Here is an 18,513-nt window from a genome sequence, read left to right on the forward strand (position 1 = left end):
CTTACATGCTTCTCGTAAACTACCGAAAGGAGGCATCAGCATCGTGTATGAGCCCCCCCCTCAGGCTGGACTTGGTTAAATATAATATCTGTAATAGACCGATTGCGTTACTAAGTCACATGATTTATAGTGGGTATTAAATATCAAGAAACACGGCGTCCACTTCACTAGTCGCCCAGCGCCCAAAGAGGGCGCTGGGAACGGCTGACGGCTTTGCGCTGTGATTGGCTACATTGTGCCCGACCTGTGACCGCGAGATTCTCACTTTTTGTTAGCGAAGCGTTATTTAAACACAGTGTGGTAATTTATCTTCTCACTAAGTATCACTGATTACGTGTCTTTTGCGATAATTACATTTCAAATCATTGGTCATTTTGATTAATTTGGGAGGAACAAATAAAATGTGGTGAAACTATTTTCAGCTATGAGGAAGAAAATGAAAAAATATTGAATTGATAACTGTCGCTTGTGTAACGCACTGAGCGAGCTCGCGCGCCAGGCATAAGTTTACCCATATGCTCCACGCATGGCTGTGACCCCGTGTGTCGTATTTCCTTCATTAAACTCTGAGCAAAGCCATAAGCCCTTCTCAGCGCCCTGTTCGGGCGCTGCATGATGAGCGAAGGCGCCCGCCTAAAGCATGTGTTCCATCAGTATCATTCACGAAAAATAAAGCCGACAGTAGGCATTGCACTCAGGCAACTGATGTGCAGGGTGTTGTAACCTAAAACAACACTCAAAACACACTTTGCTATGAGAGCCACTTGATTTAGCGAGTGCAATCGTTCTACTCTGCAGAATAACTGCCGTTAGGCGTTTCACAGAAATCTCGATTGGTATAGTTCTCGGTTCACCTTTATTATCAGGATACTTGTGGGTTTAAACATGACAAACGGGTCCAAAGAAGCAAATTTGGCACATAGATTTGATGGGAACCCGTAAGCCTATATTTAGAAGGGTTGACGCCTGATAATAATTTCGGAGGGGTACCTTATTCTTGAATACATCCAAAATTGACCAGCAGATACTGTGTTTATGCAAGTGTTAGTAATTCATCAAACAGATATTGAAGTTTATTTGGGGGATTTTACCCTTAAGTCCTTTATTGTAATGCAGCTGTAAGGTATTATGGATACCTGCGAGGACTAATTAGGGTGAAAACATTGCCACCTAGTCTCAAATTTGCGCACATTGCGATCTCCTCCCTCTGATTTCATAAAGAGGTCTTTCAATTAATCCACGAAGATACTTACTCGCGCATTCACCCTTCTACTAGTCATAAACCCATAAAGAATACCAAACAAAAGAGAGGGTCGCAATGTTCAGCCCGAAATGGGATCAAGGCCGACTCGTGCACTCGGCACAAAAGCGAACTGGCGAATCTGTGACGCGCGAATGATTCATAACGGTCACACAGTTTTCTCCTTGCTGGACGTGCGTTGCACTCTCGTCAGACCAACCATGGCCTTCCGAGAGAACCGAGCGAAGTCGGGCAACCCGCCACCTGTATTCAAAGCCATCCGTCCAGAAATATATACATGTATGTGTTTTTCCTCTTGCGTCCAACATCGTACACAGTCACGTTCTATACTTGTCTGTGGTGGGAGTCTTAGTTCAACGTGGCGGTGCTCTCCCACGGTCGTTTCGTACCATCGCTGTATAGTCAAACAGTCGTCTGCATGTAGAATCCCAGTTTGAAGCGGTGTCGTTTATTTGGGCACAGGGTATCATGGTGCCGATCTGTATCCTCCAGCTGTTGAAATGAAAAGGTGAGTCCGTAGGCCTACTCAGTAAAAAGTGTGGGTCAGATTGGATCAAAGAGAAGCAATCTCACAATCCAGCAGCTCCAAACAAAATACCCGAATCCCATCTAAGAACAGCCTTGGTATGGTCCAATTCGATCCCATCTAGTGGCTTTGGTAATTTATCCTAGTCCGATCAGAAACCGACAAAAGAGATTGAATCCAATGATAAAGGTTTTGGTGACCACGCACTATGTAAATTTTCAATGTAGTCCGTTCCAATTCGACGTCACCACTCGATCATGGCGGCAGTGCCGCATCATCAAAGCTAGCCATTAAAATTAAAACGAAACCATCGGATTTTGAGCAATATGATCAATCATTTCCGATAAAGTGCACACCTATAAAACTGACATTCTTATCACATGTAAAGCAGCACAGCCACTACGTCGACTCAACCGCAGTATATGGGCCGGCTTCATCCAGATTAATGGCTTCGATTTAGTGATTTCAGTCTGACAAAATTCAGTTGACAACCACTACCCCAAGGCAGATCTTAGATCATGCAGTGCCATAAGGTCTCATCGCAACGATAAACGTTTCGGGAGTTGCGTTTGCATGAAGCCACGGCAGCAGACGAGGTCGGGGTTTCAGCCGGGAATGGCCCCATACGACTCCTCTTTTCGCAGCACCTATAAAGCTGATTGAACCCAAAATCTGCGCATTGGAAAACCCCTCTGATAAAAGGTTGCTCGTTGGTTATTGCCCTGTATTTACACAAAGAGTCACCAGAGCAAAATGATGTCAAGGACTGAAAATATTCGGCTTTTTTTTAAATGTAGCATAGAGGTTTTCTGACTGGAATGACACCACCGTTCTGCTCATAAATGTGAAAATTCACCTCAGTATAATAAAACTAGAAAGGCACCAAAAACATTTTAAATGACATGGAAAACATTGGAAACATTGTAAATTGGAGGCACAAAGATGAATTTTGAGAGGTTGTGTCGAAAATTTCACTCCATAGACCCCTTGTCCTCCCTGACTTGAATTGCACCTTCACCATCAAATAAGGGAAAGGCTGATGGGAACTTTTCAACTGAGTCTGTGTCTCTGATTTCCACACAAAGACTGGATAGTTCTCACTCCGTTTAAAATGCATTTCGACCAGTTCACCTCGGTCTTTCCAAGATTACCACCAGTATTTAGTTCACGGTACATTCCACTAAGTCGCTAGATCTCTGTGCGCGAGCTCATCAGTGCTTTGTGAACCAATGACTTATTTGCAATAAGGGGTACCATACTCGGACCAATCGAAGAGATATTTCAATAAATCATGCACTAGGGACTTGGGGCTTCGAAGTAAATTTATTTCGTTCATAAAAACCTCCAACTTGAGGGTAAATATATTTTTTGAATTTCCATTGAAAAAACGCATATCAAAATGGTTCCCAAGTGCCACCAGGGTCGCGATTTCTGTCCAACAGTTTTCTGTGGGCACGTCATAAGACTTCCTGTTGCCTTTTCCACGTTAATAAAATCTTAGTGGCTTTGTTGTTTAACAATGAGGATGTTTTAATAAAAGAATATTGAAATCTGCTTGCCCGTAAAACATTTTCAAAATTTTCCTTTGGCAAAATAGACCACACAAGGACTTCACTTGAAGTAGTATTGGGTCCAAGACGCCTTTCGCGGTGCTGTGATTCGATAATATGCCTGTCGTGTGTGCAGTGGCGTACATCTTATGCGATACATTGCGACAGTGCCCTCTTTTTATACGTCCATCACTGGACGAATCGCTAGTGATGGTTCGTGTCGCCGATAGTGATTTGTCGTGTGCTTTGTGTTGCTGAATAAACTACAGGAAGTTCTCATAGCCAAGAGCAAACCTGCAGCCATTATGATGTGACAACAATCATCGGCCGTTTTCCAATACTCGACGTCGGCTCCGTCTCAGGCTTCAACTGATTTTTTTTACCTCTTGACTTCGAAGTTCTATTAAAGCGCAATAGTTTGAGGTCTAATAGTGCCACAAAACATCAAGTGAGATGCAAAAGAGCCAAATATTACAGGACTTCAATTTAATTTAAACGCTTCAGGCCTACAATTGGGGATTGATTTCGTAGGCGAAACCTGAGACGGAGACGAAGTTGAGTATTGAAAAAAGGCCACAGTGTGACGATCATTGATCTCCATATGGCTTGCAAAGTTAACATTTAATCCCGGAATGGAAATATCTCTATTCCCAATAGATATATTTCCATTAATTAAGAATAGACATATCTGAACATGCGTACTAAATGTCATCTTTACACGCCACATCTCCATTATAAAGGAGACCAGCATTCCTGCTGCAGCGCAAGCGACTCATACGCGCATGAATTCAAGTGCGCGTCACATACGCGTTTGGCGCGGGAAGCGGTCAGTACGCGCAACCAATTCATGTTGAAAATGTATGGTCCTCGCATGTGCAGTAAACACACCACTGATCTCGATATGAAAGACTGGATAGAGGACTGAAAGCTGATGAGCAGAAATAAAGACCTATAGAGTACCGAAGTGTGACGTCACTGTGAACCAGAAAGTGCAGTGCAAACGAATAGAGTACGCGCGCGTGTTGGTTCACGCGCTGGTTCACGCACTAGATCCTAATTGTGCGCGTGACGTATTCACTTTGGTACTCTATAAACTTGCGCGTTAACGCGGCGAGTGTTCATGTAAGGACTGCCGGAAGGTAATGCGTTACAACGTGAGAGACATTTCACGGAATAGCTAGACATGTTGAAAAGGTGACTGAAGTATGGCTTTTGTCCTTATTTTGTAGGTCTTTAGTCAGATGCGCTAAAGATGGAGAGGATATCAAAAATGCTGTTACTGCTCTTCACAATGCAGTCGATAGCCTTCATTTTGTTCGTCATGAGTAAGTTAGAACTCAAAGTTGTCATTTTTGATTAAGGCAATTTTTAACGATTTCTAATTGTCCTTCATTGTGTCGCAGCTAGAGTTCAAAATTTTCAATCTCAGAAAATAGTTAAAAACAACTTTCTAGTTTCTATTATTAATTTGATTTTCAAACAATAATATAACTTACACTTATTTAGTGTAAGTACAAATATTATTGTATGAAAATCAGAATGAAACAGCTACCTTTCTCACAATTTGATCTGGGAAAAAATGCATGTTTCTTTCCTTTTCCAGCTATTTACTCCAGCTCCGTGGTAACTTACGCGCCGTTGTCTAAGAAGGATTCCCGAACTTACAAACACATCAAAAATGAAATCAGAGCGGCTTACACACAATTGGACGTAAAGGTGGATGTTCTGGAAAGTAACCGGTCTGCCAACGGCATAGAGGTGGTGTCTGCGCCGATCAGTCTTCGAGGGAGAATTACTAACTGCACTCTGGAAAACATCCAGAAGCGACCCGGGGTTGTGCTGCTCACCACGGTGAATGCCGCCTTCTTGGATGTGACCGTGAACATGCTGCTGTCCATACGACGGCTTCAACTGTGCGTCAATACTACCATCATCGCAGAAGACCGGGTGGTGTTCGAGTTCCTCCGAAGGAAATCAGAGGGCGACCCGGGGATTCACGTGGTGCTGACCGACACTGGCGAGGTGGACAGCAGGGCGATCCCGCGCAAGGACCGCCACGCGTACTACGGCTTCATGAACAAGCGCATGGGCTACACCCTGGGCTTGCTGGAGCGAGGCTGGGACGTTCTCTTCAGCGATGGAGACTTGTTTTGGTTTCGGGATCCCTTCCCTCATTTCCAGGGAGACTTTGATATGTGCCTGCGGGGATGGGACTATCCAGTCCGACTCCAGAAAACGGTCTTCTGCGCCGGCTTCATATACCTCCGGCCCACCAACGCCACACTGAAATTTGTCCGGACGTGGGTCGAGGTCATGAGGAGCAACAGGAGGAAAGGGAGAGTCGTTTCAGATCAGACGGTGATGAATGGGCTACTTCACCAGGACCAGCCCGTGCACGTGGACATCAAACCTTTGCATCCCAACTTATTCCCTTGGGGCTCCCAGTTCTTCGATCCCTCGTGGCAACAAGAAAACTACTCCACTGTCGTCATGCACGCCGCCAACATCCGCGGCCATGCCGCCAAGGAGAAGAAGTTCAAGGAATTTGGTTTGTGGCTGGTCAATGCTACAAGTGATGATCTTATCGCTTCAGACTGAAAAACCAGATTGTCTTGTATTATAGGTTACTATAGAGAGACGCTTTCATTTTCAGGGTAAAAGTGACAGTCCCACTATACGTTACGTATAGTGAGCAAAACTGTCTGTTTTGACAAGATATGGAATACTATGCAGGGTGATGACTCAGAGTGATAGGCTAGTCTTTCTCATTGAAATATCGTAATTTTCCAGCGAATCGTCAAGTCAATACTCGTTTATTATAAAAAAAGTACAGTTTTCAGGCTACAGGTCAAAGGATCCATTTTGTAATACGAGCTTTGTTTCTTCTCTTGATGACTTCTGATTAGCATGCATCAGGGATAGGCCTAACTCCATAAAAGTAAGGACTCTCTCTCGATAACTGCAGGAAACCAATATTAGATGTAGTAAATGGACTTGCTTCAGGTATAAGTTATGTGATATGGTAAGGGTTTAGAATGCCTAAATACACGTGAAAATGAAAATGAGTGTTAAGTCGCCAGAGCCACTTTTTGAGTTTTCATTTGTACTGGAAAGAGCAAATTGAGTTTTTTGTTCTGATGTATTACTCAGTTTGGCATCCTTATGACAGTGGATACTCCATGGTGACAAAAGCTGTGGGTTCCTGTTGGTTTTCACTGTGCAAAATTATTCTAAAGGACTTTTTACTCCAAAGTGGCTCTGGCAACTTTAGACTCATTTTCACAGAGTGGGTCACAAATATTCAAAATGTTGTCAATCGTCAAATTTGAAATTAATATTGCGTAGGTGTAAACATGACTAGAAATGTACGTATACTTTAATGAGACCTTTTTATAAAAATTAATCTGAAGCTCAATGTAAACATTACATAGACCTATAGACAGAGCCCGAGAAGGTTCTTTTCAAGGTATTGATCAACTGGAATTCAACCCCAGTTTCATAACACCGTATTTTACCCAGTTGTAAATGTCTCCTTAGAGCTTAAGAAATTCTAAAAATACGTTTGTCGTTTTTAGGTCATATTTAAGTAAAATTCTGCTCATGAACAACTTTCTCAATGAATTCTCCGTTGAGGAAATATACGATATGCGTTAAGTTTTTCCCCATTTGAATGAAGTTACTGGCTGTAGCCCCATGCTCTGTATGTATCCAATTTGCAGGTAATAACGATTTGGTTAAAGGATCCATACAATGAGTTTTTTCTTAAACCCACTTCTCGTGCATCTTGTCACCTTTCTTCACTGCATGAAAAATGTCTCAAATCCTTCATACGGTAAGTGTATTAAAAGGTGCTTATTTAAAAAAAAAAAAAAAACCTATACAAGCTCTTTCGGACAATTGGGGGCGCTGTTTTGCTGAGATGTAAATCCGAGAAGACACTGTTCCGTTTACATGGTCTTCTCAAACTTTTTTGAAACCCATATTTGCTTTTTGACATTTCCGAGGCAAAGTTGTTATTTCTATACTTCCAAAGAAAACGACAGTGAAGTATGAAAAAAGAGCAATTTGGGGTGTAACTTCGGGTGGTGGACAAATTTTAGAATTTCTCCATTTAATTGCACGCTTTGGAAAAGAGGGAAATTGAACAGGTGGCCAAATATTCCAGGACCCTACCCCCCCCGAAGGATTTTTTCAACTTTTTTTAATTTTTGAAATTTTGTTTTCAAATGAGAATACTTCATAGGTGAGTTGGAAAGAAACTAATTTGTATACTTATTCATCAAATAAATAGGCTATATTTTTCTCCCCATTATCAAGTTGAATGAGCTCAAACGTGCATTTGCATTTTAATTTGCTCCCCTCCCACACCAAAATCTGGATACGTGCGCCACTGAAGTTTGGCTCCTGTTTCAACAAAGTGCAGACGCGTACATACGGAATCTTATAGGGGCTGTTTAAGTTTCCAGCATGCACAGCGGAGTAGCCAACTGGAGGCGGCGAGATATCACTGTGAAAAGGGAATGGCATGTGGCCCTTATACGCTTCCGTCAAATGTCCCTTTCACTAGACTGAAGGTCGTGAACCAGGAACTTCATTTTCCACGTATATGTCGAAGCATGACAGGCGTCAACAGTCGTTTCATATTTCAGTGTGCATTCAACTTCAAATTTCACTTGTCATTCCCATAGGGGCAGGACGTTTGAGCGACAGCAGCGTGTCCACCAGAAAGGCGCACCGTGAGTTGCTTTCAATATCTGGCGACTGATTTTGTTGTGATATCGCCGACACGACTGACTGATCTCGTGAAGTATGGTTGACCTCCCAAAAAAGCGGGGTTCTTTTGACTTAAATTTAATTTGTCATTTAACTTGTCATTCCCTTAGGGGGCAGGACGTTTGAGCGACAGCAGCGTGTCCACCAGAAAGGCGCACCCTGAGTTGCTTTCAATATCTGGCGACTGATTTTGTTGTGATATCGCCGACACGACTGACTGATCTCGTGAAGTATGGTTGACCTCCCGAAAAAGCGGGGTTCTTTTGACCTATCTCACTTTGCCCCCCTGCAGAACTCGGCTGTGCCAAGCTCGGTTTTTTTTAAACTAAGGATGCATGTAAAACCGCTCCGTACTGTTACAAATTAATGTGACATTATATAGTTAATACTGTTTTATGAAGTTGAAGGCTACAAGACTCATGTACATGCGCGCCGCGCCGGCCCGTAAGCGTTGAGCAAAGTATACGTTTTTGGCTGACCTGTATCCGAAAAAAGTGGGCCATGCGCAAGATCATTATTTCTGTTTTGCACAAAATTTGTATTAATACGACTGCAAACACTTACCCCCCCCACTTTTTAAAGTAGGGGATGTCATATCGTTTGTCTCCCCCTCCCCCACTTTTCTTCCGGTCCTTACATAAAATGTTGGGGGAATATGCCTTCATTTGATTCGTATGTCAGATCATCTTTTTATAAATGCCATATGTTTCCTCTCTTGCTAAACGCTCTGTGCAAACCCCTCAAAGACAATGGCTTTCAAGATAGACCATGCGGCAGCGGCTGTGCTGGTATCCATTATAGCGATCCAGGCCGTTCTCTTTCTGGCGGTGGTGGCAGCCCTGGCGGCCAAGTACTACAAGCTGAGTCTAGTGTTAAAGGGTTACAACGAGTTCATGCTGTTGGCTCGGATCAGGTCTCTGTACAAAGGTACTTCTCTTGCGGTTTACCTAGTCTTCATCCTTCATATTTACAGGCAAAAAAACCCCCCGAAAAATGCAAACGTTTGTCATTAAATCTGACGAGGAAGTCCCTAGAAAAGTAAAAACACACATCCATATCCTGTTAGGGACGGTCAACAATGATGAGTCGCAGCGATTCTCTTTAGTTGCTATTATTTTGCCATGAAACAGGAAACTCAGGAGTGCATGCATTAATGAGAGTTTAAACGATGTAGTGAGAGTCGGTTTTATTATGGGGATGAAGCCCTAAGCGTTGGTTGACTCGAATTATCTTTCCTTGTTTACAATCTTGGATTATACTCCCCATTTTCAACAAATTTTGCAATTCTTACCATGTTTTGTCATAATTGCTGTTGTGCACGACTTGTAATGGTTTTAAATTTCAATCCTTTATTTTAATCGGGTTGAAATGAATACATCTTTGGATGAAAGTTTTCTCTTCCTACTGGGGCTGAATCCTCGCATTTAGATGTAATGCTAAGCTGCAATAAGCTATGAACAGACCAGATTTAAGCTGTCCCACGAGAGACAGACGCCGACTCTTCCTTTGTAGGCGTGATGCTGGTGTATAGTATTTTATTGTACAACTTGGGTAATTCCATGAGCCCTGAAACTTATCACGCACAGGACCCACAAGCAGGCGCATGCATGGTGCCCAGACGGTGCCTGTTAGATAGCCCACGGCCTAAATGGGAGGAACCATAATAATATAGAGGCCACTAAAGAAAGAAACTCAATTTCAGGGTTTTGCACGAAAGCTTTAAAGCCAAGCCAACAAGTTGGTTGGCACTTCCAGAACTCCGTATTATACATGCTACCCTGCAAAGGCTACGCGCCATGTACCAGTGCACAAAATGTGAATTTGGGGTTTCCGAGATACGTTATTATTAAATTCCGAGTTTCGGCGATACATTTTCGTCAAATTCCAAGTTTCATAATTATATACACATCCGCGTTTCCAAGAAACACTATCATTAAACTTTGTGTTTTTGACATACGTTACTGTTGATTTCAGGATATCCGTGATTCTAGTGAGACACGCTATCTCTGAATTCCTCAGTTTCACAGATACATTACCATTGAAATCGATGTTCCCACAAAACTTTATCGTTGAACTCTGCGTTTTGGGGGTAATTTATCTTTAAAATCAGTGTTATCCAGTACAGTGTATGTTTCTCTGTTTCTACAATAGAGCCTAAAAGTTGAGCTCTGAGGGCGCGCTTCCGGAACCCTTGAGTGGGAAAAATAACGAGCAAAGATTTTAGAATTTGTAGTACGTTTTCGTTCTTAAAAATCCAACTTGGAAAAGGGTTTTGGAAATTATTTGCTAGAAACTGAAAAATTACCTGTCCTGAAAGAGGAATATCCTGCCAAAAATTGACCCATCACTTCCGAAAATCTAAAATACTTGAAGAACAGAAAAGACCAATGCAGCGGTCTCGTACGTAGATGAACATTTATGGCATGAAATGTTATGGTGTTCTGTCGGTAAAAGCCGAAATTAAAACAGATCAAAATATTTTACAAACTGTTTTGATTGATAAGGTAATAAACTAAAAGTAATTATCTATTTTTACGACAGACTCTGATATTTTATTTAACCTTTGCTGACAAAAACTGCGTTATGTCAAATCAATGGAACATGGAACCAATTGACTACAGGTAGATAAATCTTTGCAAAGTTTTACAATTTTGATTTCACATAAGCACAGGAAGTGAAAATAAACGTGCATGAACAAGGAGGCCTTGGTACGATATCGCCGGATGTGAAAGGTCGTTGATGAAATTCGGTTTTCTTACCCATCTCCTAGTGACTTTTCCAAACTATTAGTTGAGGAAGACAAAGGTAAAATTCCAACACGAGTGTTTCATGGAGTGGTTTCAGAAAGGAATTATTCTTCCAAAAATTATCAAACGTGATGGGACCGCCCAATATAAACCCCCAAAGGCGGACCGCGCGAGGGTTCCAGAAGCTTCCGTGGTTTTGCCTTTGGATTGACCGTTTGTCGTCGTACATGCCTCTTCGTGCACAAACACATTATGGGCATTGTGGGTAATTTGCATATTTGTTTTTCCCCTTATTCTGATCACGCTGTGCGAATACTACATAAAAAAAATTAACCATTTTCAGGTTGGATGCGACGATAATGCCTGTCGGGTAAAAGTCTGCCATGCTCCGTGAAAAAGGGCAGTAAAAAGATCAAGATCCCTCCCTCCTTTTCACTACACAGATTGAGGCTTCTAAAGTCTGTATTCCTTGCATCCTAGAGGATAAAAAGACAGTGGATGCGGGCCGATCGGACAGACAGCTCAACCAGCCCCTCAGCTCAGCTTCGGGACACACTGACACCTACACCGAACAACAACTCGATGCCACATCCATCTTCCTTGGCAACAAAGTCAGCATTGCTGCCGATGACGTACAGATTAAGTTCCATCAGCTGGAGATAGGGGAGGAACTTGGGAAGGGTGAGTATGACGGACATGGTTCAAGTGAACCAAAAAAAACACTGGAAATGGCATTCTGCGTGAGGATAATTATACAGAAAGCTAGCATGTTAAAGCCAATGCAGCATGTTTGCTGGAAATCAACATTATTAAAAAATGTTGTGTTTGAATTTTTTGCGTCGTCATATCATCAAGAAGACCGAGATAGCCGAAAACTATACTACGATATAAGGGACTTGAACATAACTGCCTTACACTAAACACCTGTTAATATACGTCATTACTTGGATCACAGTGTGCCTCACGCATTCGTATATCACGGAGCAAGAATTTGGCTTAAGATTCGAGCTCTCCGAAAGACAAAAGCGCGGTAAGGCTGATAAATTTCAACGATTCCTTGAAAAGATCATTGTGTACACCTGCCATTTTTTTAACCTAATCCCTATGAAGCTATTGAAATTACACAGGATATAGCTTGATTTTTCGCTCAACTTTCACTCACATGCGGGGCTTCTGAATTGCAAAAATCGTAATTCGTGGGCATTTGTCAGAGATAATTTCCCATATGCCGCTATGGGAGAGTCGGGTTGGCAAGGTAGTTCTTTCCTCGCTTTTCACCTCAGTGGTCCCGGGTTCGATTCCCGGCCCGGTCTACATGTGGATTGGATTTTCAGTCCCTACCTGACTCCGTGGGTTTTACCCAGAAATTTCCTATTTGGGGTTTTCCTCCCAACTGTAACTGCTTCTTACTGTCTCTTCTTTACAGGTGTGGGCGAATGTGGGTCGTTTGGCGGCTGCCAGAGGCGCCGTTGTATGCCATGTTTAAATGTATTCATTGTGCCGTTAATGTCTTCACAGTACAGCGCATTTGAACATATGTACATTGTATATGAAATTTGCGCTTTATAAATAAATAAATTATTATTATTTATTTATTAATATTAACATTATTATTCACATTAATATGGTGGGTTTCGGTAACTCCCTACGGGAGGACAATACCGCAAATTATGCGATATATGTGCAGCTAACAACAGCAGGCCCAGGAGCTAGCACTCCTCCACCTTCGCCCCAAAGAGCCGATGAGACTACCATCATGTACCATCAACTTCCCTTCCAACCCGTCCCACTATTCCAATTTTCTGATGATCCTTGCCCACCAGGCGCCTTTGGGAAAGTTTTCCAAGCAGCCCTCACCGATTGGCCCTCGGATGGAGAGCAAAACACAGTGGCAGTCAAAACAGTTGAAGGTATAGTAAGATATCCGCGTTGGAATTACATTGTGGAAATATAAGTTGCTTAGAATACTGATTGGTCGAGAAGCGGCAGACCAAAACACAGCCTACAAATTTTTCTCAGCCAATCGTCGTTCACAGTCGCCCAAGAAGGCAATCATTTGTAAAAAATAAATTCTCAAGCGGTAAGGGCAACTTTCTTTTTCTGTTTCCAAACGTCGAGTCCTTCAACTTGAGAATGGGTTCGACTTGTTCCAATAATGGCTCTCCAGGTGAACATAATTATATTTTTTACAATTGTTTACTCCGCTAAAATGTGTGGAAAGTATGTGAGAGATATTTTTGGTCTAACAGTGTTCCTTGTCAAAACATTTAATTTATTTATTCTTTTCCTGACAAATTTAGCTGTCATTTTATTCTAGGAAGACATCGTTCATTATGGTGAAGGGAATTTCTGTTCACATCGTGAACCAAAATGTGTACGTACTCACTTGAAAACATTTCAAGAAATGCTTGACCTCTGCGCCATTATATACTTTACATGTCCTGAAATGAAACAAAGAATCACTGCAGACTCGGGATCACAACACATAATGAAAAGATCCCCTTCGATCCATGTACAGATACTGATCCCTCAAAGGTCATCAAGTTCCTCAAGGAAGGATTACTGATGAAGAACTTCAGTCACCCCAACGTGCTGAAATTGCTTGGCCTAACCTTTGACCGGATGGGTCAGCCGCTGATTGTGCTTCCGTTTATGGCAAATGGTGACCTGAAATCCTTCGTGAAAATGAGAAAGCAGGTATCTATGAGCTTATTATTGCCAAAATAAATTGTAGATAAAAAGTGCCGATTTTTGTCATGAGCTATACTTACTTTGAGTACCTTCCTATTGACGCAGGAACTGACCCATACACAGCTGATGAAGTTCGCTTACCACGTGGCCCTCGGTATGGAGTACCTTGCTGGACAAAAGTTCGTCCACAGGGATTTGGCTGCAAGAAACTGCCTGTAAGTGAAAAAAAGCTTTACAAAGATATACAATGGCAGATCAGATCTCGAAATCGAGAGAATTCGGCACATGCTCGCCCGATAACGTGTTTACATTTGGAATAAATAACAGCACACTTACAGGCTTTGCCCCCCAGTTATTAATTATCTTCAGTTACCTGACGCTGCAACATTATTATGTAAGCCTGCCACCAGAGAAATCCCGTGCCCTGGATGTTTTTGACAGAGTTCGATTTAAAGTTTTGCAATCAGTTGTGATGCTTTACATCAGTTCTGTATAGGAATAAACCTATCGGGAAAAAGGTGTACAAATATTTTACTGAAAAAACAAGCTTTATAGGGTTAATGCTTTGAATGGCCTTACTTTGTCCTATCAACGTAATTACGAGGAAACATATAGCTGTGACTTTTTCACTGTACTAGTAGAAGAATCGTTTTTCTCCTCATAGCGCAAGAATGGGCTGAATGGTAACGGACAACGGAGGTACCAACTAAGTGTCATCTGACTTGTTGAAATCCTGCCAGAAACATTTTATCTCTGGATGTCTTCACAGTTTGCCCATGAATATATGGAAATTGCATTAGCATACAAACCCAAAAGGGCACCATGACGTTACTTTTAAAAATACCGAAACAAAATTTTTTAAACAAGGCTTATCGAAACACAGAGGTGCATTTTCAAGGACTGTTAAAAGAAACGTTGCATTGCATTCAGCGAGGCTTTCTTATGCGCATATATGATGCATTTATCTACCAAAGGGTTGATGACGAACTTGTTACTAAGATTTCGGACTTTGGGCTGTCCCGTGACCTGGACGAATCAGACTACTACACCAGCGGCGAACAGCAGGCAAAGTTACCTGTCAAGTGGATGGCGCCAGAGTCAATGGAACGCCTAGTCTATAGCACCAAGTCAGATGTGGTGGGTTTGTCTTGTGACAGTTTGACTGTCGTGTCTAAAATATCATTGGTACACCTCAGAGTTAGAAGAGGGGCAACCTAGTTTTGAGCTGAATTAGCCAACAGTTCAAGTTATTGGGTCCATTGTTGTCAAATTAACATTGACTAATTGTGACCCAAACTTTTCACACAATAAAAAGGATCTACCTTACCCCATGAATTTCTCTTTTTGCATCGTTTTAATCAAAATGAGGAAAGGAAAAAAATAATATGCATTATAAAGTCATGTAGGCTGTCATTGGAGATAAGCACATTCCACGTCCCTGTAAGAGCAGTAAAAGCTATCCTCTTCATTTCCGAGAAAGGGATATTGTTTGTACCATCGTTGTATGCACAAAAGGGACATTACCATACCGATCTTTTCGCAGTGCCAGTCAAGAGGACCAGTACACATATACATCAACGATCGTCAGCACTCATGTCCTTACCTAGGACCGCATGTCCTCGGTCTTACCTAGGACCATATGTCCTCGGTCTTAACCAGGACCATATGTCCTCAGTCTTACAGGCTGGACGTATTTTGCATATTCGTACTTACTGCAGTGGTCATACGGAGTGCTTCTGTGGGAGCTCTTCTCTAGAGGACAAACGCCCTATCCCGAAATCCAAAATAGGGATGTGTACTTATTCTTGAAGACGGGCAAGCGTATGGATCCCCCAAGATTCTGTCCCATCAAAATGTAAGTAGAACGGTGGATCGAGGGGAGGGGGGTTCAGGCCCGTCAGATTGTTTATCCGGTCGTTGAAGATAGTTGGATACCTTGGTAATGCGTTACGTGTTACTGCTGTACAAATAACAACCCTCAAAGGATGTAATCTTTTTATTGTAACTGTAACTGATTTAATTCGATTCGTTTCGATTCAATTTGATTCGATTGAAACCCCAAACTAAAAACCCTAAGCCCTCCAAAACCAAAACCAAACACCCCAAACCATAAAACCAAAACCCCAAACCAAAAGCCCTAAGCCCTCCAAAACCAAATACCCATACCCAAAATCCTAAGCCCTTCAAAACCAAAACCAACCCCCAAGACCAAAACCCCAAGTTCTCCAAAAACAGACCAAACACCCAAAACTATAAAACCCAAAACCAAAAACCAAGACCCAAAACTAAACCAATTAAACTAAACCAAAACTCCAAACAAAAGCAGAGACCTAAGACCTGACCTGGATTGAAGAACATACATAAACTGACCCGGCAAACATGAATGAAACGCAAAAAGAAGGAAAAAAATAACGGGAGCCTTCATTAAAACTTCTTCCACGTTGGTTTGTCCAGATCTGATATAATGCGGCGCTGCTGGCTTGAGTCCCCTAAGAAGCGACCATCCTTCCGACAAATAGCCGTAGAGCTGGAAAAAGTTGTCACGACAAGAAGGACCGATGCAGCGCCGCCGGCTGAGCCCAGGCGGGAATCCTGCTCGGTGGACATTCCAGAGTTACCTGTTCCGGGGTCGAAAAACAGCTCTCGCCTGGGGAACGAAGACCGAGGGGCGTCGGTGGAAAAGGAGGGGGGCAGCGAGCACATTGCAATGGAAATCATGACGACTGGCAAGGGGAACCAGTGACCACGGCGAGCCTGCGAATAAATATTGTCAAACTCCTTTGCTTTATATACACGTACAATGTCTCCTTGTTTAATACTATACTAATAGATTATCGTGTGATTTCATTCACATATAGGGCCTATACCGTTTGAATTCGCTATACCAACCTCTTATCCATTGAAGGCCCTTCATGGTAATAATCTGCTTTCTTTAGGATGACATCCATGTGAGGTCTCGTACATAGAATTACATGCATTTCTGAGGTGCCGTGCTACGACAACACACAACGCCTGATACTCCTTTGCACTTACTTAAGGCTCTCGATGAGAAGCCAGAGATCCTGCGGTAAAAGTTGCAGGTGAGGTGTAAACAATGACAGCCGTGGGTGCCATTAATTTTTGGTAAGATATACGGTCACCGTAAGAACAAATTGAATGGTATGGAATTCCTTTGGTGCCATTTTATGCGGCGCATGTGGGGCGGTGGCCTGGAGCTCCCCACACTTCCGCCTCTTGACGGCGCATTGTTCTGTCGTGCCGTCGCATTGTCGGTGGAAGTGTGGGGAGATCCAGGCCAAAATGCCCCACATGCACTGCATAAAGTGGCAGCAATGGAATTCCATAGAAAAGTCAATTTAACGGAATGTTATGGGAAACCGCTAACTCGTGCATTTTACGGGAAGTACCCGGTATCCCGAGAGGGCATTGTACATAATCTAATACGCAGTTAACTGTTGAACACAATGTCTTAGTATGACTATAGAACTGTGGTAGTATGGCTTTTTAAATTAAAGAAATAATCAAGCGAGCTTGTCGAGGATTTGATTATGATTATAACTTCATATCCCTAACAGGGCTAAATTTCAGTATAATCCTAGATAGTTAGGTTTAGCACGATGATTTATATACTCACGTCATACGGGGTAAAAGAATAAAACGCAATACTACAATAAATGGTAAGATAATGTTCGCCAAATTAATGTCTCCGTACATGTCTTCATGACCTTTTTGAAAACTCCCTTATTACAGTCTCTTTAAATGGATAAATTTGTGTATACAGAACAACAGAAAAGGCGTCAATAAATAATCTTTGTACACGCATGTAGGCCTATTCGATTAATTATTCATTTATTTACTTCATCTGCTTAGAGCGTGCATGTGTACATAATGTACATGTAGATGCATGCAGTTTTCTTTGTAAATGAAGTCACCGAGGATGTCCGCGTAGAAGTAAATTTTGATCGATTTGCTTTGATTGGAATCTTGACAGAGAGGCCCGTTCTGAGTAAAAAAGCATCAAGATGAATTCAGACAAAGACAATCCCAAATCTCCACAAAAGAACGAATGCGGTATTTTTTTTTAAAGTAAGGTGTGCTCTTCCTTAAAATCTGATGTATGTTACGATAATTGGCGTCCATATCATCCTGTCAAAACCAGGGGAGTAATTTGTCTGCCCGCGTTGAGGATGTTCAAGTGGCGGTCAGAATGGGCTTGATTAGATTGTCAGCGTCACAAAGATGCCATCATCTCCGCTGCTAAAATTGGGAACTCTTTCAAGGAACTGGGGGCAATATTGAATTCCCCGGGGGGAAAAACCCTTTTACCGCAAGGAAGACACCTTAATTTTGGCCCTTTTTGGAATGAGATTGTAACTTGATTGATATCATGCTCGATGCTACAAAAATTTAGCGCCGGTCGCTCAAATTTCCATCAAGTTGCCTTGGCTATTTGAAATAATAACAAGCAAACAGTCAAAGACCTGCCAGGTCATTAAGGTTTTGGGGAAAAGTAAGCGAACTTAATAGTTTGTCAAATTCTCTGACGCGAAGGGAAATAAATGAAACAACATTAAGAGAACCACGAGAGGTAAAAGTATAATGCTGTTGACATTTTGCCAAGTCGACAGTTACATCTTGAAGCCATAAACTGAGTGGTCAAACAGGGACAGCAATAAACAATTTGATAGAATCCACATTCTTCCCAAACTATTTTTTTTCAAGAACCATCAAAATTTGGAACAATCTTCATCAGACCTTCAATGACTCGCCCCCACCATGGAGGTCTTTTCGTACCTCTGTGCCCCCACCAATCGTTTTCAGTAACAACTACAGACAATTACATGTACAGTGTGATAAACCCCTAAAATCAAGTTTGTTTCCACTCCCGAAGGCCTCCTCATCTCCTGGTGGGGAAATCATACCGAGTACGAAGTTGCCAACTTAGGTGTTGTCAGAACCTTGATG

General features: G+C 42.2%; 2 protein-coding genes across 4 annotated transcripts; both read left to right on the forward strand.

Annotated features, from left to right (window-relative positions):
- Nucleotides 1-1,529: 1,529 nt before the first annotated feature.
- Nucleotides 1,530-7,108, forward strand: LOC110974064 (uncharacterized). Its single transcript, XM_022225394.2, has 3 exons — nt 1,530-1,769; nt 4,567-4,662; nt 4,941-7,108. The coding sequence occupies exons 2-3, from the start codon at nt 4,590-4,592 to the stop codon at nt 5,933-5,935; spliced, it is 1,068 nt and encodes a 355-aa protein (XP_022081086.2). The 5' UTR covers nt 1,530-1,769; nt 4,567-4,589; the 3' UTR covers nt 5,936-7,108.
- An 819-nt stretch (nt 7,109-7,927) lies between these two features.
- LOC110974101 (hepatocyte growth factor receptor-like) lies at nt 7,928-17,370 on the forward strand. Of its 3 annotated transcripts, XM_022225462.2 has the most exons (10): nt 7,945-8,073; nt 8,221-8,340; nt 8,857-9,037; nt 11,338-11,538; nt 12,681-12,767; nt 13,376-13,554; nt 13,654-13,763; nt 14,523-14,685; nt 15,267-15,403; nt 16,003-17,370. In XM_022225462.2, the coding sequence occupies exons 3-10, from the start codon at nt 8,860-8,862 to the stop codon at nt 16,289-16,291; spliced, it is 1,344 nt and encodes a 447-aa protein (XP_022081154.2). In that variant the 5' UTR covers nt 7,945-8,073; nt 8,221-8,340; nt 8,857-8,859; the 3' UTR covers nt 16,292-17,370. The 3 variants fall into 3 exon arrangements, with proteins under 3 accessions (XP_086991770.1, XP_022081159.2, XP_022081154.2); XM_022225467.2 differs by lacking the exon at nt 8,221-8,340 and having other exon boundaries at nt 7,941-8,073; XM_087135644.1 differs by lacking the exons at nt 8,221-8,340; nt 8,857-9,037 and having other exon boundaries at nt 7,928-8,073.
- The last annotated feature ends 1,143 nt before the right edge of the window (nt 17,371-18,513 follow it).

This window comes from Acanthaster planci, linkage group LG04 (assembly GCF_054643075.1).
Source record: "Acanthaster planci isolate LZ-2023a linkage group LG04, COTS_SCS, whole genome shotgun sequence".
NCBI classification, from domain to species: Eukaryota; Metazoa; Echinodermata; class Asteroidea; order Valvatida; family Acanthasteridae; genus Acanthaster; species Acanthaster planci.